Below are 20,135 nucleotides of genomic sequence, written 5' to 3'. Positions count from 1 at the left end.
CTGTTGGAAGATGCAAACTATTCTATCTTCAAACTTATGAGAATTAGTAGGATAAATAGGTTGTGAAGTTGTGAGTGTTGCATGCAACCTTTAGATGTTGAAGGTATTGTAAAGAAATTTGATTGTTTTAGAAAAGACTATTAAGAATGGGAAATGTGGGTGCTATATAGTATCAGAACTCTAGCCATTTGACAAGAATGATTCACTTATTAATCTCACTTGTGTGAGTATGATCAGTGTTACTCCCAATTTCGAGTGACAGTCATTGTCATTTCTATCTATTTTGAGCAAATCAAAGCGCAAAATACTTTGGCCCATGGTTGAAAGCCTTTATGATTTGACTGAACTGAAAATTTACACACCTTGTTAGCAATCGCATTGTATTTTCGCATTTCATTTTCGCACCACTAGTTGGTGACTGGACACAGTAGAGGTATTATAGGCGTTTTGAAGTTTGTTGTTATGATTAGCCAAAGACCAAAGCTTATTATATTCTCACACAATTTCCAGACTGCTATGAATGGATGCTATCAGCACACAATATTAGAGTTATATGGTGCACTGATCGATATCCATATCGTATTTTACACAATCTCAATTTTCATTTCCTCTGTTCAAAATGGTAAGAGACATCGCATAACCACAGAAACAATGAGCTTCTTGATTAATAAGTTACATTATGATAACGAGGAGCATTGCACAGATACCACGGAAAAAAACTGCACAGTCGTATCTACAGCCTACAAGTTCTAACCATCAATATCGATAACGGAATATCATAACTTCCCAAGATGGATCCAGCTGCCGAGAAAGCGTTCGAAAGCCTAATTCAAGATCAAGAGAGCGTAGAAGTGATCTTTGGGAAAGCGAAAGAGATGATCTGGAATGATTTTGCGAAGGGGGCCGGTGAGGCAATGATGTTTAAGTTACTCGAGCCCTTTGCTGGTCTTGGAGAGCTCGAAAACTGCATCAAGATCCTTCTAGGGATGCTTAATGAAGAAGCAGCAGTTCTTAGGAATACTGGACAAACAAATACACTGCAGTCACTGGCGGTGGAGATTCGCAGGGGTATATTTCATTGTCTACTAGTCAATCTTGAGCTGGAAGAAGCATCTTCCATATCCCAGCTTGGAAGCTATGGAGCCAAAATAAGATACGGACTCAGCCCGCAGATTTTGCTCGTTTGCCGCCTGTTCCATCAAGAGAGAAGGGAAATTCCCTATGGCTCCAATCGTTTTTACGTCAAATCATTACCCCTTTTCGGCTTAGAGCCTCCACTAACCTTATGTAGTCCGCTAACCCGTTGGAGCAATCAGCGTGATGAAGAAGATCATTATTTGCTGTTTAATAAGGGCTTGTTGCAAGGAAATCCAGTTCCAAGACAGGTAAAGAAGTGGAAATTGGTGTTGAGTGCCAAGTATCATTCGCGGCGAAGTCAAACGCAACTTTTTGAATGGTGTATATCGTTCTGCGAGCATCAGACACCCACAGGAGGTTCGTTTTTGACAGAACTAGACATTTGTATTATCCCAAAGGGTGTGGAAACCAATGATAATTTTGTCGGTAAGCACTCTTTCTCTCTCCCAAAATCTGCTGCGTCTTAACAACTGTTAACGCTTTATTACTCTTTATAGATGTGTGCAATATGCGGGAAATGCTTCAGCCTCTGGAACTACCATGAAATATACCCAAAGTGTCGATTCGGACAGCACACATATCTGAAATACCGGATTTTTTTTGTAACGAAGACTGGAATCAAATGCCACTTGTGACAATATTAATGTTACCCAAAGCTTAATATCAACGCTCGCTCATTGAACTACTTCAGGGAAACTCGGAAGTTGAATTGAGTACGAAAATGTTGAAAGATACGCAGTTCAGTTCGAGAGAGACATTCAATTCAGGAAGGATATGAGCATGGGTCTTAATCATATGGTCAGTAAATCGCGTCGAGAGCACTTGAGATTATGCGAGAATCCATTCTTAGATACAATCTTTTGCCCTGAGGGGATATTTCAAACTATTGAAGCCGGTCTTGGGTTAGCGAGAGACAAGATCGATTTGGGAGACAGGGATATCATCGACACCACCTGGTTTAAGCGGCAGTGGTCGACCATTTGAAGTACTTGGAACGTCGATTTGACAAAATAAGCACCGCATCATATGAAGTGGTGGAGTTTGTCAAACGCGAAAAGAGAATAAGGGTTATATTTGATCTTACCCGTGTCAACGACCTCTTCTTTGACTTAAATGTGCATACTGAGGCTATTGTAGTACTCGAAGAGTACGTCGCTTCATTTTATCGCGAACTTGATACAACAACCAAGAGACATGTGCGGGCTCAGCATGGTCGCTTTGAGCTCCGGTATAATTCAATGCCAAGGGAAGTTAGGCTCGAACAATGCAGGATAGCATACAAGATGGGGATGCTGTTGGTTTTCGAGAATATTTTCGGTATGTTGTTTGGGATATGGAGTCTCAATACTTCGAGATACTTAAAGCTAGGGCTGTGCTTTACGACTAAGATTTATGAGGAAATATTCCTGATACCAAATTCACACCATTATTCGAACGAAATGACTGGCATATTCGTTGGGATTTATCGGAGTCACAAATCACTGCTTCAACAGAATCAGAAATGCTTCGGATCCAGCAGAACACTCGGGATCAAATCGCGTATGACGAAGATCTAGCACAGCAACTCGCGGAAGAAGAAGCCGGGATTGATGTTCCCGAGGATATTGAGGATGAGAGTTTTATAGATGAAGAAGAGATTTACGGCATGGATATCCAGAATAATGCTGATGGAGTTAGTGAGGATGATTTAGTTGATATGGAAAATCCTAATATTGAAATGGCAGGTTGGATATCGTTACCTTTCTTTAACGAAGACGATTGCTTTTCGTCAATTTACCAAATGGACGACAATCAATTTCATTTACCATCTACTCATACTGCTGCTGTTGGTACCGATGAAGCTTCAGAAACAAACTACTTTGAGGCATTATTCAGGGACGATGAGAGCTTGTCTTCACAGTATGAGGATGATGAGGATGATGATGATGATGATGATGATGATGAAGAAGAAATCGCCGAAAGTACCCAAGCGCACATCAACAGCGACGACTCCATTCTCCACGTCGATGTTTGGCTTGAGGAGTCCCAGAGTTCTCTTTCACATGCATTCCCGTGGCTGGCGGACTTGCAAGATTAAACAACAACCCTCACACAAAATGGGTACCGGAATTCGTCAGCAATCGCATCCAAATACATCGCCAATGCTTCGGTTTGTCATTGTACCGCCGAGAAGGCTAGAGGCATATTATTTGAGCTATGAGGAGGGAAAGCCTACTTGAAGGCCTAGTTTTAATTAAATACACTCTTTTAGAAACTGTACGGGCTCATGGTACCGATGAAATGCAGGAAAATATAGTATCTTAACTTGTACATCACATGCTAGAATTCGATTTTTCAAACGCCTTTTTCCTTAAATTATTTAGCCTGAAGACATATACGTATATAACGATGATGAAGTTACTGGGTGTTGAATAAATCGTGACAGATGGATAGATTGAGACAAAATTAAGATTAATCCCATTTCTGACATCAATTTAGCCTCATTGCTTTCTACGAATCCAAAATGTACATACTTAAGTGAGAACCCATCATTTCACCGTTTTATGCATGTGAAACAATTGCATACTCAACATTTCTTAGTGCAGGAACACCCAAGGCCTTCCTCATAACCACTCAGCTCTTCTACAACGAACTAGATATAGTCTTGAGTTATAGAACCGCGAAGAGAAAGTTGTCAGGTCATGGCAAGCTATAATGTTGGAATGTGACGATTAATAGATTGGAAACGACTTCCTCAGTTTCAAGCGCTAGTATAGCCAATATTATATGAGCTTTAAGGACTCTTTCGCTAATACTCCTTGGCTGTTCTACATGGAAATCTGGTTAGAGACTAGGCGAGGCAATAGTAAGATCTTATTGTTGTAGAACTTTTATTACATGATATGCAATATACATCATTCCATTCAAATGGGTCAAATTTTCAGATAATGAGCAGCTATCGGATTGAGAAAGTGTAGAATAAGCTAGTGGCCATTTAATTTTGCAATGCATGACTACTGGGTAATCTGACCAGCTCAGTATTCATTATCAGTCGGCACATAGCAATCTCCGAAAATCATATCCGGCTCGACTTTATCCCAGACAATCCTCTCATCGCACCTGAGTGGCTGGACATCAATCTCGGCGACATCTCCTGGTCTCTTTAAATCCCATTTAAAGAGCTGCTTCCTAGCGTTCCTGATTTCGATATATTGCGCATCCATGTCGTCGACTGCAATCTTGAAGTATTTAATAAATCCCTCTCCATCGTGGGCTTTATAAGCATCTGTACATTTCCTTAGGGCAATCTCTATGGGAAGCATATCAAACCTCTTTTGATACGAACCGTTCAGTCTGCAGATTTTAATTTTACTTGCCATTGTTAGTTCTCTGCTAAAAGGTTCTGCATAGTCATGCAATAGAACAAACGCTTCATCTTGATCTCCGTAAAGAAATTTAAATGACGAATTCGCGGGATCGAACAGTTGACCATGTTTTTTGTTGTACTTGATGAATTGGACCAATTCATCAGCAGCCTTCTGAATTTTTTGATATTGGCGTTCGAGAAACTTAATAGTGTTTGACCGAAGGCGTTTTAATTGAGCTATTATATCCTGCCCTCCTTTCCAATCCCTAATTAGCATTCTTGCAGCCTCGAGCAAGGCTGACTCGACGGGATGTGAGCCGAGAGGAAAGCCGAAAAGAGCCCACTCTCCATGAAAAGGATTTTCGTATGAGTCACTGTGAACAAGGGCCATGTGGTCCCGGAATTCATCAATTCTTTCGAAGCTTTGAGCGTAGATAAGAAATTTGAAGTATATATCGTGATAGCGTTCGATTTCGGTGCTTCCTTGCATCAATGCGACAAGATATGGTTGATAAGTTGCACGTGGCAACAAAGACTTGAGCTGAAGGGAAACATCCCCGTTGAAGGTCTCGGTGTTAGTGTTGTTCGCTTCGGTATTCGTGTTGAATAAAAAAAATCAGGCATTTCGTTCAATTTTGCTTCACGAATGCAGACTCTCCCAATGCTTCGAAGCATCTCCAAGGGAAATAAAACTTCTTGCATATTCTCAGTCGTGGGAGAGTCAGCGAAGCATTTCTCGTTCCAGTCATAACGTAACCATCCAGAATCTGACTCTACATCAATCCAATGATCAGAGCGGGGATGAGTCGCGTCTCCCAAAGAAATGATAACAACTTCTATCGACTTGATGTGATAGTGACATATGGAGTGACAAAATTCCATAAGTTTGATTCGCATGGTACGACGTGGTGGAGCTATTAGTACCTTCCAATGCTTAACACACCTTAACCGCGGCGTAAGCCACAAGCGATTACCAGATAACCAAGTATCGGAAAGAAAACCTAAGCTACCGACGCGCTCGCAATACCTTGTCAAGGCAGTGAAGTGGATATCACTATCCCCAAACTCTCTTGACACATTCTATCAGGAATTGGTTTTCTCCATATAGTATCTGCATTCCTTCTTCATGAAATTGCTTGCAAACGCGTAGAATAACAGGTGCGAATCCATACTTGGCTTTGGCACCATAACTGTCCTTCCTTAAAATGGACGAGGCTCTTCCCAAATCAGGATTGAATAAGAGATGTTTCCAGATCTCTCTTCTTAACTCGGGTGGAATGAGTTTCAGCCGCGAGGTCAAATAAGGTCCAGGAGGTGTATTAATACTTGGCGAATAGGACGAGAGAAAAATCCCATCCGTAATCCGAATTCTCTCATCAGGTATGCTCGAGTTGTTATTCATATCGTGGTCTAGCACATTGATGATGAACGATCTGTCTTCAAGACTTCAGGTGCGCAGCAGGCTGGAGTAAGTTCGTAAAGAAGCAGTTGACTTGGTTAATTATTAGAACAACGCTGCCGTGCTGGTGTAAGTGAGAAATTCTCCTTGATAATTCCTGGCAAAGAATTTAATAAGAGGATAGTTAATAAAAGGAAATATGTTTGATGTAGTTATTTGCAATTGAATGAAGGTTATAGCTGGCCGAAGTTGGATGATGAGCAAAAGGACATGGCACCAGTGGGCACCTGCCAAGTTTGCTCAATGCTAATTTGCACTTGTCAAAACAGGATGCCTTGCAGAGTAGGAAATAATCATCATTCGACAGTGAGAGACTCATGAACTGGAAACGAGACAAGGATTTTGGGAGCAAAATTCCATCATTAGATATCATAATTAAATAGTCCCATGATCTATTGACAGCGAACCTGAAATCACAAAATAATCTTAGCCAGTTTACAAATCAGGTAAGTCCGCTTAGTATCCACAGCCCTTTTGTTGCCTGTTGGAGATCAGAACAGAAGGATCGACCCTTTCTAGAGTTCCGTTACTAATTAAGTCTGCAACAGTTCGAGGTCCCGAATAAAGTTGCGTTCCAAGTCCTGGTTGACCGAACCACTACAAGATTTTATAGTCAGCATTTGCTTGGTATGAAGTTTCCTCGTGAGAGCGAGTCTCAAATTTGCATTATAGGTAAAGATAGAACAAGAGAAAACAGGAGGAAAAAACATGAGATTGATGTGTAGGATAGAAAAGTGTGATATGCAAGAATCGAAGATACTGACAGGTGCAATGGGTCCAGCATTGAGCTGCAAGTCCTTCGTGACACGATAGACATGGTATTCGTTGGGAAACCCGGGATCTTCAACCCGAGTGTTGAGGTTCGAAGGCGGGAGAGACCGTTGTGAATATGGCGTATCGGCGGAGGACAGAAACATTCCTATACGTGTCAGCTGATTATAATGAGTGAAATGATTTAGGGTACGGCAGAACGAACCAGTTTCACCTCCAAACCTGTCTAGATAAGTGTTAGGAGGGACGCTTATCACTCCGCTGATAGTTTTGCCATTTATGTCCGTTGAAAACCCTTGGGTTTCATCCCCTGGGTATATAAATTGACTTTTACTGCTATCCCACCACTTTGCGAGAAATTCCCCTGGGGTCAATCCCCCAAACCTATCATAAGATGATAGCTCGCTAGAAAGAGGAAGATATTTCGGAAGTACTTTCGGACCGAGCCTCCAATCATAGCAGATGTATTGAGCGGAGGAGGGAAGCGGCCCTGGGGTTGTTCCGGTACAATTGCAAGTTTGATCAGGAGTATCATCGTCGTATTGGCGAACTTCCATTAATGTAGGCTTGGCCAAGTCAGCACCGGTGTCTAAATGTTAGGGCATTGTTGACTGACATGAGGAGACGCATTGCTAAAAGCAATGGCACCAGCAAGAAGAACAAATTGCAGCTTCATGATTCAGAAATGATAACAACAAACTACCAATGATAATTCTGTTATGTTTGGTCTCCGACGAAGGTGGTGAATGGGTAGTTGAGAAATCGGGTGAAGAGGACGACGTAAGTGGCAGCCATCACGATGTTTATATAGGAATTATATGAGCACAAAAATTCGGGACTGGCAACGATCTGTGTAAACGTCAGAAGTCAACAAAAGATCCCGCCTTTTTTCCCTGTCAAAGATCTCACGACATGCAGTGTCACCACCTTTTGTCTCACCCCCAAAAAGCCCGTATCCACAAATTTTTCCTCACTCTCAAAGCGTCCAAATAGGGTTGCCCGCTCTGACAAGTCGAGGTCAAATAGATGTACTGAAATGATAATTCAGTATTAATCGGCGCTGATTATTTATTATCTGCAAGCCAAGTTTGCGTCGAGAATTTTTTTTAGGTAACACGAGGTGGCTGGAAGTTGTGTCTTATGTTGTGCATGTGAATACCCCCTCTGTCCAATAGTGACGGGGGGAATTGTTGTTTAATTTAACGCCAGCTTTTAGTTCAATACTGTGGAGCGATGAAAACTCAGGCACAGGGTCTAATCGTGGATCTAGAGATTTGGGTGGGGAAGAGCCGGCTTTCCGAAGTATGATCTTCATTGGTTTATTATATGCAAAGATGCTATGAAGATCTCATCAGGCCATGTGATTCGGTATATCGTGACTCGGACATCAACTCAATAGTACTCAATCTGTTTTAAGTATAGATGAGTGGTATACTACAGCACCCCAGTTCCCTCGCAAAATTTTGGAGTCGTAACCGGGACGTCGAGTATCTCCATCTGCATCAATATCGACTAGTTCTATAATACTATAGTCAACGAGCCCAAAAATTTAACGAGCTCCCGTGAAAGTCCGGACTAAGACATAAAGATACACGTAGGTTATATATTTGATCCCCGCATTATTGCATTCAGCTGAAATTCAAAGCAGGCCACAGAGCGATCCAGCGCTCTGTTGGTATATCGCGAGTCCCGTGAAATGCTACCTTGTTTTTCCATGCGGAATAATTCTGTATGTTCGTTCTCGTATTACCCTAATTCTCGATGTGGATACTCTTTAGTTCTAATGCCCATTTTTTATACTGGTTGACAATCCAATGTATCTTTTGATCTGTAATCGCATCAGCTGGTGAATCTGTAGAAGAATGGACGAGTTAAGGGTTTTTGTTGAAGATCTGTACCAACCCTTTTCGACAAATGTCGTTCAGAATTCAAAGAGGTGCAATAAATAGCATTATCTGCTCCCACATGCATTCATCAAGTGATTTCTTTTCCAAATTTCAAATCTTAGCAACACTACAAGAACACGCTTGATATCACTACCATCGAATGTACTGCCATATCGATTGCAATACCGATATCTTCTGTTACTCTCAATGTAACTTATCTCTGAGTTCCATTACACTGGTCCTTTAAAGTCACTCTATGTGAGGATCTCAGATTAACATCTCGAGACCCTTCAAAGCTTCAGGATCATTCGCGGACATCTGACGAACCGACGAGTGTAGCTTGAGGAAAATGAGATCACACTGAACCTATTGCCACCTATCTACTGACGTGGAGTCAGCATATGATGATAACCAAGCCAAAGACTCCATTTTTCAAAGAATGATCCCATCTATAAGTTTCTTATTTGAGCGTTCTGAAGCAGCCAAGAAAAACGAGGCCAAACTGTAGGTCTTCCTTATGGAAGGGCCTGGCAGTTGATGGCCTGCTTTCAGAAAACTCAGTTCCAGGCCATAAAGTTGAACTAGAGAGTTGTCTCAATTAACATATCCGCTGACTGATCGCGCAATTGGTTTTGGTTGAGATTCTTGACGAAGTTATCTGGAGCAAACTCCTTCATTTATCATTTCTTTGCCCGTCGACTAGGCCAGCTAGGCGTGAAAATGATTTTCCCGCCACCTGTTACCGGAGACTATCCTTCAGGATCCAAAGTCTGAGCATGATATAACACTTGAAAGTGCAGGCGAAGTGAGCTGAGGATAATTTAAGAACCGAGTAGGAACGCACTCAATTTGAGAATCCAGCACTGATAGACCTGGCAACACGTCTTATACTTGACGCTATTCACTCAATCATGCCAATTCATCATTCCATTTATGATATCAGTACCAACCTGAGAAAAATTATCCGCACTTGTGGACAGCGTGGATATTACTAGGTGATTTGATGAAGGAAAATGCTGAAAATTGGCAGAGAAGCAGTAAATCAATTTTATGTGGCAAAAGAATAATGCAACAATCAAAGCTTGCGGCAGAGGACTTCATTCAGCTTATGCAATCTGAAATATCCCCCGCAGCGTTGAGGCAAAAACAGATCCCCAAGAACGCGTAACAGAACTTGGAAGGCACGTTGCATCCATGGCGGGAATGTCAAGATTTACCAGAAGGCCTTTTTTCAATCACAGAAAATTTACAGCAAATTAGGTATCTGATACAACAATCCTTGGTTATGCAATAAGTTTCCCAATTCACGGTATTCGTCGCTCGAACACTGAGAAAAATGAAAGATTTGTTTACGCCGATGAGAATCGCAACCGCGTTGCTTGACAAAAATGCCGAATGGACTCTTTTGGTCTGGTTGATCGTGCCTATAGTCAACAATCATCTATTTCCAAGATTTGGTGTCAATTTCTACAAATAATCAAGCTGATAAAGACATTAGACACGACACCACGCTTTACATTTGGATCGAAAATGCCTGCATCTTTTCCTGGCCCTTAACCATAGCATTCACTGAACTTCATTTGTCAGTTTTGCCCGTCTCTGGCCAATGGGATTATCTTCTAATCCATGTTCGTTCTTCTACATGCATATCACTTATCTTTAAGGCTCCTCTTCTCAGTGTCTACATTGAGTCAACCTGCAGCTCACTTCATCTGTCATTTTCATTCTCTCTAGTTGAAGGGATGGCTAAAATTTCCAGTTAGAATCCGACGTATTTCCACGAACCATATTCACTTTCAATAAGAGTTCATATCTTGATGTACAGAGCCTCAATAACTCCTATGCTTCATATTGCAGCCTTGTCCGAAAAATTGGATATTTGAAGTTATTTTGATCTGTGATATCCTAAATATTTTGGATTAACGAATTTCTCATGGCTCGGCTGCAGTAGGAAAGATTGATCGTGTCTAGTTGTGAAAGTGCCGGGAATCGCTCTTTCCATATCTTATAGCATAAATCGCCTACTTTTGTTTTGGACTGATTCAGTACACAGATTCCAAATATCCAAAGCCTATATACCTTTTCTCAAACTAAGTAGGAACAACTAAGTCATAGATTCCACACTCATGAGATTTCAACAAGGAAGGGGCTATGCACTAACAACAAAATGATGCCAGCTTCAATTGAGCTGTGGAACACACAACTCATCACCTCAAAATATCGTCGACGATTCCTCTAGGTAACTTAGATGCAGTGATAATTTGGTGGTTTATTCATTCAATATATCGATCTAAAACGCAAGAATGGAGATGGCACGTCCTAACAAAGATGCAGACGAACTTGATCCAAAAATGGGCTTAACAGAGCTAGTCGAGTTCCTCAGGAAGGGGACCCCAGAAGTTCGAACGCCTCAGAAAAGGGAAGTGCTTTTGGATTCCATCTTCGCCTTTTGTTGTGGCTGTATCAAAGACGCTCTGCGAAAACCACAGAAGAAGTCGAAAGAAGCGCTTGCCAGTGTTTGGGAAACTTTTACGGAGGTCGCCAAAAATGTTGAATGGAACGACCCATTTCATGATAGGCTGATTTGCTTGCTCCTTTGGACGAAAGAATTTGATGTTCTTCGCAGAAGCCTTCGCCCACAAGAAACGAAGACCGATTCGGAATGGCAATGTGAGCACTTGCTAGGAGTTATGCAGAACTCATGGGAGGAACTGGTATTTGCAACCCATGACACTTTAGCAAAACAATGCAATCTTGCTAGTTTCGCTGCTACGGCCTTGGCGATCGGTACTCACGACTGGGTTGGTATTACTGCACTATGGTACCTGGGCGAGGCTCTTGAGACAAGCGACGAAAAGACCATGCGCTTGGCGCCGGTAACAATCATTTGGATTCGAACAGCCGGTCCTAAGCTACTCACATTCTCAATGCTCGAAAAGAAATGGAGAAATCAGGAGATTAATGAGAAGGTTGTGATCGACGTAGCATGGATCCAGATTCCTGGAAAATTAGCACAAGAGGGCGGAGTTACCTACCACGGGTTTAGCTTGAAGCGATGGATGTTCTGGAAATCGCGCTTTGAAAAGCTTGCGCAAGATGAAGACGAGGAAGTTCGTGTATGGGCTACAGATACAGTCGAGTATATGACTGAGTTCGATAGTATGTTAGGCTACAACCTAGCAGACGAGGCAAAAGAGGAATCAGAGTCGCCGAATGTCCTGAGAGATAAAATTGAAAATGTGAAACCGAGTAAGAACATCGACAAGATTCATGAAAATGACAACGGGAAACAAAAGCTTGATGACAGGAATTGCAAATGAGGCTCCCTGTCAAAGTCGTTGTCATGTCGATGGAGACGAATATGAATATGATGCCAGCAGTGAAGAAAGGGGAAAAGCCTTTAGAGAGGTATAGTGTTTGACAAAAGGCTCAAGCAGCAGAAGTGAAGTATTATAAATATGGAAGAATGAAATATACTCTCATTAATAACAGTCGCGAATAGCACCTCCAAAACCTGGCCCGAGTTCCAAGAAACGTTTTATTTCCTCAGACTATCAAAATGAAAACAAATCGGAGTAATCAGATTCACAGCTAGTGATGATTGAAAAACATCAATAATGAGTGTGACACTACCATCGAAGACTCATCAATAGGAACTAAACTATCGAGATCGTTCAATCGTTCTCACAGAATGATGTATTTGCGTCTAATAGGAGAGTTGGGACCACCAGGACCGATCGATCTGCTTATGTAATGTCAAACTGCCTGTCTACACCGCTTTATTAGCCGAGATTGACCCATCACGCACTTGGCATGAAAATCATCAGTTCGAAGTTTGTATTTCTATTCACCTGTACTGCATTGGAATTGTATGCTTTCCACGTAGGGCTAATTCGTTAAAGAACCTTGCAGAGTTGGGCTTCACAAGGAGCTTTCTCGATTTACTAGGCATAGCACAAAATCTTTTAGTTGACGATCCCACGATTGAGAATATCATGCCTTGTCACAAGCAATTTCTGATCTCTACCTGTTGGTCAAACAGTAGTCATCGAACACTTAGACTGAAGCTTGCGAGCAACTGAGTATTAACTAAAGCCTATAGCTACCGTGACATTTCCCTTTATTTCTTCATCTCTACTCCAGATCAGCGCGAGCCACCACATCATGCATTGCGTAACACAAACACCTGCATCATCGAACGATGAAGAATTTCCAGGAATTAAGGCCTCCGCCCTCGGGAAATATCCAAATGTGACATTACACATGCACAAACGTTGCATTATCGTCAGTTTCACAATCAACGAGGCGGGGTCAAACAACTCATCTTCATTTTCTTCGCTCAGACCAACCATAAGTTCAACAGACTCTTTAAGCCTCCAACTGTAATATTGGCACATGCCACTTCAGCTGCTTATTCCTTGTTGGTGTAACCACACCTATATTGGGAGAAACCCGGTATTAGTCACTTATGGTTTAGGGTCTAATTTGAAGGATATCGTACTTTCACGGACGGTTCGCAATATCACTACGGAGTTTCCCATGGTTCGCACAGCTGATAGACAGCGGTAAAGAAAGTAGAGAGAAGATAGGGCTGGAATTTGGTCCAACCTGTGTGTCGGCGACTTTTGTTTGATCATGCGAAACTGTATTACAAATAAGCACTGAGTTTCCGAAGATGGATGAGGCTTATTCGGGCATTTTTAATGGTTGAATGATATGAGGGGTAGTACTTTGGTGATACAGCATTAAGGTAACTCTTTCCAGGAATGGAAGATGCAACATTAGGTGCTTGCAGAGTGACTGCTTAAAGGCTAATCGCGGGGCAGAATCTTGAGCAAATGTTGTTCAAGAAGCAAATGATTAAATTGAAATCTCGCAACTCGTGATATCATAATTCGTGAGGTCACATATTTAAATGATTTGTGACATCAAAACGTATATTAAGAAAACGATTCTGCAAGCGGATAATCCAAGTATGAAACTGGCGAGGAATGATACAAAACCGGTGGCGTCAATGAGGATTTATAATACGAGGTACTTCGTCCTCCAGTGCCCAACATCAAAATTGAAACATATACAGAGGATTGAAACTGGAGCGTGTCAGTAAAAGGACGCTAGAGCACACTAGACAGGATTAGGTGATTACAATTGTCCATTGCTGTCTTCATCCTTTCCTTGTGTTTGTGCTGTTCATGATTCGTGTTCCGGGGCTGTTTCCATACGAGCCAACATATACATTTTGATTCTGCACAAATACTACCATAACTGCAGAAAAGCTGGAACCACATTAGTCTACTTTCGTGAAACAGTGAGATGCTTTTGAACTTACGCAGCAGTAGCGGTGAAAATCTCAACTCTTGATGTACCAGAATCTGTCAAGAACATAAGCCCCATGGCAAAAATAGCTGTGAATGCCGCGATTACGCCAAGTAATTCCGCAGTAGACTGTAGACTCGAGAGAACTGCGATTGCAACCGTGGGTAAGAGGCACGCAATAACTGTCGCTACAGATGAGGTAAAACGTAACATGCGAGCCTCGGAGTAAACAGTAAGTCCTGCTCTATTTTTCGACTTCGAATCTGCTTGAATTGTGCCAGTCGAGTTATTTCTACGACTGAGCCAGGAGAAAAGGCTCCTTTGACTTTTTCCACTCCCCAATGACGAATGGGCTTTTGTTTCGGTAGTTGGTAGCCCGTTTTCTGCTGAGGATGTCTTTACCTTCTTGCGTCGTAGAGTTTGCTTCAGGCTGTGCCAAAACGGGACAAATTCATTCGCAACCCATCTCGTGAGGCTATCCACCTTATGACCCTGTCGAGGTACAACGAGGTCGAGAATATCAGGTTGAGGAGCCGCAGGCCAAAACATGCTGCGCAAGAGACTGATGAATTGCCATTTTAAGGGTTTCTCTTTGCGTACACTTTCTGTATAATCTCCCCACGCTTTTGCAGCCGGGCCGCTAATACAATGATTACCATCTCTCTTTATCCAGACTCTTAAAGTTTCCACGTTATACGGGTCTGCTCGTGGTAATGCCGTAATCTGGGAGTATTGCAGCAAAGCAGCGTCTAAAAATCAATATCATCAGCAATAGTAACCATGAAATGAGATATCAGATATCGTACTATATTCCTTGAGGACGACTCTAATCTGCTCCATAATCTTTACTTGCTGAGACTTGCACTTGTCGTCGTCCATTCGAGCATGGAAAAGATAGTATCCGAGGTTCTCCGACATCATTGAAGCGCTTTTTATGCCCTCTGCCTCACCCTGACGGTGTTCATTATATTCTGCCTGATGCAGTTTCATCCGTAAATTCTCCAACTCTGCTTGATAATAAAGCAGGCTCTTGATGTTGAGAGCGCGGAAAGCCTTGAACGCTTCAAGATCCGGATAATCTGCAATCAGCTTAGACACGAGCGGCCATCCTGGCAACGGCTTCTCTAGATCTTTGGAAGGATCCGTGGCCTTTTCCCATGGCCCTGACGTAAATTGGAGTTGAGATATCGGACTACCAACTACGGTCTCATCTGATTGCGATGTCGCAGTCGGGCTCACAAGTTCAACAGGTTGCAAAGCGCCTGTTGTCGCGATCTTACGAAGCTTCTTGGCCATTGAGACTATGTAGTATGAATATAAATGAAGATTTGTTGCACATATGCTGTTTGAATAGTTGAAGAGAACTTTGTGTAATTTATGGTGTATATACAATGCTAAAGGAGAATAATAGCTAAACCAAGGGCTTCTAGCTCTATCATCTTATATTTACTGCACCCTGTCATATTTCTTCGTTAAAAATTGAAGAGATGCAACATTAAAGACTGATTACAGCATTGCATGGTCAATTATGGGCTGTAGATGATGGTTGTCTGGATTTGCATATCATTTGTGGCCGGATAAATAGGCACTTTACATCTAATATTGTGAGCAAGAACCCGCCATCAATAGCACAAGATACGTGATTTTCAATCTAGGAACCTCTAATTAAATGCAATTAAATCTAACTCCAAACTGTATATTGGATAATTCCGCTTTTCTGCGAAGAAGCAAAAACATCTAGTATCTAACTGAGAATACTCGCGACAAATGTGAAAAACAGACTGAGAAAGAGTTAAAAAGTGTAATTCCAGAAATGAATTGATGCTGTGTCTGGAGCGACGATAATCATGGCTGTGTAAAGACTACCAATACAGTTTCATGCGCAGTAAGGCTGAAGTTACGAGTTGGTCACACAGTTGAAACTTCAGGGTCGTGTATACGTACTGACTGATGTTGACATTCTGGAAGCAGCGAAAATGTCAGGTGTAGTCGTTTCAATTTTCCAAGCATTGAAAAGTCGCACGGCATCGAATATCATTCCAACATGAGTTCTTTTAAAAACATTTCCAAAAAGCTAATTGGGGGTGCTACACGGTGAAGATAATTCTCTCGGATGAAAGCAGGATGCGTTGGCGTTGGCGTCCAATGAACGGAGCCCAGGTGAATTATCGCATATCAAGCACACCCAAATTGCATTACATAGGTATGTAATGCAATTGGACAGAAAAATCGGAAATGTAGGCTCCCTATGAAATCAGCAATAAGACTCTAGCTGTGTATTTGCGATCTCAAAAGTTCGAGATATATGAGAGCGCATGCCACTAGGCATTTTCTTTTCGAATCTTCTCAATATTTTCGAGAATTAATGTTGTTTGAACTGAAGCTTTTACACGGTCTTTCTATCCATCATCGCCAGAGCTTAATTACTGGTTACATATTTCAGTTATGCCAATATTACACAAACATTCTTGGGGATCCTGTTCAATGTTCTCATGGCAGTCGAATGTGGCGGCGAATCCTTTCGACAATTCCAGCCTGTGGAGCGGTATGTTTTGGATCTTTCCACTTTCTGCGCCTTTCGTCTGTCTTCTGGAGGAAGGAATATCAATCCTTCCCAGCTAATCAAACCCAGTCATGCAATCAAGCCACATAAATGATTGGTAGGCGGGCGGCAACCTGGAGTCCGCCCCGTTATCATCTATTGGGGTCCAACTTCATGTCTCAATTCGGCATTGTAAATTGCTCAGCCAGAGAATGTCTGCTGGCCACATCTGGAAAGGCAATTGAAGGCAACTTGAGAGGTGATTTTTAGGACTCATACTCATAAGCCACTGTTGTGAACGGATTGGGCAAAAACTGTGCGGCTCCTCCGTGATTGGGACTCAGCATAAAAGCTTATAAAAGGCCGAAAAAATCATCCATTCAATGCTCAGTCAATCGTAAAACTGCCAGCTTTAATATTTTTCCACATCAACTAATTGCGAGAACAACAAAAACACTGCAGAGGCGGCAATTAAAAACATGACAGGTAACACCCATGCGAAGCGAAATTTGACATTTCTTGACGCTAACCTTCATAGGTTATCCGAGAAACACTAATGCCAACAGCTTCCTCTCCCCTCCCATTGAATCCAGAGCTGCAAATACAAAGCTTGAACGATCTGGATCTGTCCCTGGCTCCGAACGATCTGCGAGGTCCAGCCTGTCTAGAATCACACACGTTGAGGAGAATGCTCAGATCGCCCCTTATCCAGAGTTCGAAGATTCTTCTACCATCACACCGTCAAATTATACTTTTTTAGATCATCTAGGGGCAATTTTCCGAATCATCTTCTGTGTTCCAGTTCCGAAGAAAATGGAAAAGAGCTCTGCGGGGCCCGTCAAGCGGGTGTCGTTCGATGTAAGTAACGGATATTTCCTCTGCACCAAAGCTCTACTAATGAACATGATAGATGGAGAGCTCTCCGTGGGTACTCCCAGTACATGTTGTATCGACACGTAGAGATACAGACAAGCATCCAGTGATCAAGCGCGCGAAGTGCACCATCGATACCGGTAACATGCAGGGCAACATTGTATCGAGGGAATTCGTTGAGAAAGTTCTACAGTATTCGGAAGCGAACTTTGTCTCTTTGACCGCGGCAGAAAAGGAAGGTGGCTTCGGAGTGACAGGGCATAAACTTGTAAGATTCTAAAGTTTTTTTATTGTGGCGGTACCAAAGAAAGGAAACGATAGATGCCGATTCGCTGGTTCGCTGAGACTTGAACTAATCGGTTCTGATCCAGGTACCAGAAGGAGCCATCTACTTAACCTGGTATTTCGATAAAAGTACACGGGTCTTCCATGACATGAGGTTTCTCGTCTCACCATATTCACAATGCGATCTTATAATTGGAGCTCGATCGATACAAAAGGACAATTTGCTCGGCATTCCAAACCTTATGGCAACAACAACCAGCAAGGTAGCACACACAAGAAATGATAGCATAGGTAAAGCGTCCCTGAATGCTAAGTAAATTATGGCATAAACAGCTAAAACAATTGCAGATGAAGAAGAAGAGCGCCTTAAAAGTATATATCTCAAGCGGAAGGAGGAATATGACGAGAAGCTTCTCGAGCTGTTGAACGACGACAAGGACACAACGAACAACAAAGAGTTGAAGGACTGCGCAGATGCACGCGATGTCGCCGAGAAAAACCATCTCATCCGCAAGGCAGAGCTGGGTAATGACCCTAAATTAGTAGCTCAACTAGAGGAAAACCTTAAGAACCTACCAGGCTCTAAGACTTATCTAATCCCTTCCAAGTCAGATACGACTTCATCGGGTACGGCACAGCAAAACGGATCGGTTCCCACTCAACGCACAGTCAAGAAGGCAGTTGAGCAGCCTTCACCTGAAAAATGAATGTTCCGGGGTATATTTGGGAAGGAAAACGAGCGGTCCGTTGAGCTTTCGTATTGGGGTTGATCAAGGTAGATTCGGAAATTTAAAGGATACAGGTGGTAACTTTAGTTATTTGACGGAGTTGGATGACAGAAAATGGAAGAGGTGGTAAATCTCCTTTCGGATAGACTTTGAATGAGCGATCAGGCAGGAATCGAACTAGCAAGGAGTTTGCGCTGTTTTATGATTTAATGAATATTACGACGTATAATATTTCATTGCAGACTTCGAAAAGTGATATAACGTATGCGGTAAGATATCGTGGGTAAATGACTCTTTTCGACTTGAATATTTTAACAGATACCACGCTCAAGACGTTGATATTGAATCCAATATACCCTGATCTCCATCCTGTTTTCCCACTTAGCTTGGAAGTTTGAGACAACTCGTCTCTGAATGTTTTGGAAGACATGTAGCTTGCATGTTCATCATGACCTGAGCCATGGAAAGGTACGCGCCACAAGAGTGCGAATTTCAATGGAGACAATAAGGTTCTTAAATCAGGGCTTTTGCCCTATGTCAATCATTTCGATTGACACATATCTTCTGGACAGGAAGGACTATAGTATCCTGCCAGCAAAGTGTAAAACGGAGACTTCAATGCTTTAACATGTGATACTAACTGTGGCGGCGGATAACGCCACGGCTCCAGCCTCCCAACACTCGATGGGGTATCCTGCATACATGTAAAATGTAAACTTCGAAACACAGTTTCATTTCAACCGACAAAGGTTATCCATCCTTGATGGTTGGTATCCTTCGCTGGGTGCCGCAAAGGTAGCTTTTGGCAGTATTTATGGGGAACTCACGTGTGGCGTCGCTCCACTTTTTTCCCAAAATCATCGGACTCCAGAAAAGAGCTTCAAAAACGAAAAAAGACTATTCAAAGTAGACCACCAACTACTCGCAGACTTGCGTCGGCAACATATGGGGTGTACTAATGTGGCAGCCGGCTCTTAATCTAATCAGATGCATTCAGTAAACTGCATGTAGTTCGCAATTCAGTCCTCATTCACGCCGACCGCAATCCACCATCAGAGTAGCAACCTCCGAATGATATTATGAACAAGCATGCAGCATCGAGACACTTGTATGATTCGAAATTGGCCACATACTGCAAATATACCAGTTGAATATAATATGATGCCGGCGAAGCCAAATTGAGGATCGGGAACCTCCCTGTTTATGAGGAATCTAAAATACCAGTAAGGGACGGAAACCAAATTCAAGACTTTAGTCATCGAGCAGATGTTATAGAAGGAATGTTGTGCGCCGCCTTGCGACTCAAAAAGACACGAGATGTGTACGTATGACTGCATGGAAATGGCAATATTGAAACATTATGTTTAGGGGAGATAAGGATCATAGTGTGGTTCTTCAATTAGTTCTTGTTTCAGTTCCCGCAAACGACTTCATATAGATTGTTCCTGGGCCAGAAGCCTATGAAGTAAAAGCCGCAAATTTGTTTGTCAGTCTACCATTGTCATTCTTCATGTCCATGATGCTGTTAAATATCAAACATGTTATGTTCACATAAACTAAGTGGAAGTTTACGTCATCACATTTGTTGAAGGCAATACTGTTTTATTTCCACAACCTTTCCATAATACTGTATATTGTCATTTCTCACGTTGTCGATCATTTTCAACTGCCATTCTCGTGATCGGGCAATCCAGCAACAATCCAGCAAGATTCCTGGGATATGAAGCATAAGTAGTCAAGAATGTCTGCATACTAAAGGGCACAGTGTTGCTCATACGGTAAGATTACATTG

The 20,135-nt window shown here is 42.2% G+C and overlaps 6 protein-coding genes across 6 annotated transcripts; 3 read left to right on the top strand and 3 right to left on the bottom strand.

Moving 5' to 3' along the window:
- Positions 1-791: 791 nt before the first annotated feature.
- Positions 792-3,214, top strand: SS1G_07264 (predicted protein; the record flags this gene model as incomplete). Its single annotated transcript, XM_001591768.1, has 4 exons — positions 792-1,068; positions 1,516-1,563; positions 2,170-2,454; positions 2,694-3,214. The coding sequence occupies 4 exons, from the start codon at positions 792-794 to the stop codon at positions 3,212-3,214; spliced, it is 1,131 nt and encodes a 376-aa protein (XP_001591818.1).
- A 711-nt stretch (positions 3,215-3,925) lies between these two features.
- SS1G_07263 (predicted protein) lies at positions 3,926-4,874 on the bottom strand (the record flags this gene model as incomplete). The annotated part of the gene is made up of 2 exons (XM_001591767.1): positions 3,926-3,944; positions 4,237-4,874. 2 exons carry the CDS (start codon positions 4,872-4,874, stop codon positions 3,926-3,928), a joined length of 657 nt encoding a protein of 218 aa, XP_001591817.1.
- A 1,524-nt stretch (positions 4,875-6,398) lies between these two features.
- Positions 6,399-7,270, bottom strand: SS1G_07262 (hypothetical protein; the record flags this gene model as incomplete). The annotated part of the gene is made up of 3 exons (XM_001591766.1): positions 6,399-6,539; positions 6,707-6,861; positions 6,919-7,270. The coding sequence occupies 3 exons, from the start codon at positions 7,268-7,270 to the stop codon at positions 6,399-6,401; spliced, it is 648 nt and encodes a 215-aa protein (XP_001591816.1).
- Positions 7,271-10,902: 3,632 nt separating this feature from the next.
- On the top strand, positions 10,903-11,919 carry SS1G_07261 (predicted protein; the record flags this gene model as incomplete). Its single annotated transcript, XM_001591765.1, has 1 exon — positions 10,903-11,919. One exon carries the CDS (start codon positions 10,903-10,905, stop codon positions 11,917-11,919), a length of 1,017 nt encoding a protein of 338 aa, XP_001591815.1.
- A 1,844-nt stretch (positions 11,920-13,763) lies between these two features.
- On the bottom strand, positions 13,764-15,211 carry SS1G_07260 (hypothetical protein; the record flags this gene model as incomplete). Its single annotated transcript, XM_001591764.1, has 3 exons — positions 13,764-13,875; positions 13,929-14,664; positions 14,722-15,211. 3 exons carry the CDS (start codon positions 15,209-15,211, stop codon positions 13,764-13,766), a joined length of 1,338 nt encoding a protein of 445 aa, XP_001591814.1.
- A 1,196-nt stretch (positions 15,212-16,407) lies between these two features.
- On the top strand, positions 16,408-18,322 carry SS1G_07259 (predicted protein; the record flags this gene model as incomplete). Its single annotated transcript, XM_001591763.1, has 5 exons — positions 16,408-16,460; positions 17,024-17,315; positions 17,368-17,598; positions 17,702-17,744; positions 17,949-18,322. The coding sequence occupies 5 exons, from the start codon at positions 16,408-16,410 to the stop codon at positions 18,320-18,322; spliced, it is 993 nt and encodes a 330-aa protein (XP_001591813.1).
- Between the last annotated feature and the right edge of the window lie 1,813 nt (positions 18,323-20,135).

The sequence above is a fragment of the Sclerotinia sclerotiorum genome, genomic scaffold (assembly GCF_000146945.2).
Source record: "Sclerotinia sclerotiorum 1980 UF-70 scaffold_9 genomic scaffold, whole genome shotgun sequence".
Lineage (NCBI taxonomy): Eukaryota > Fungi > Ascomycota > Leotiomycetes > Helotiales > Sclerotiniaceae > Sclerotinia > Sclerotinia sclerotiorum.
The sequence above is the reverse complement of the archived record's forward strand: the minus strand, read 5'-3'. Positions and strand labels throughout refer to the sequence as shown.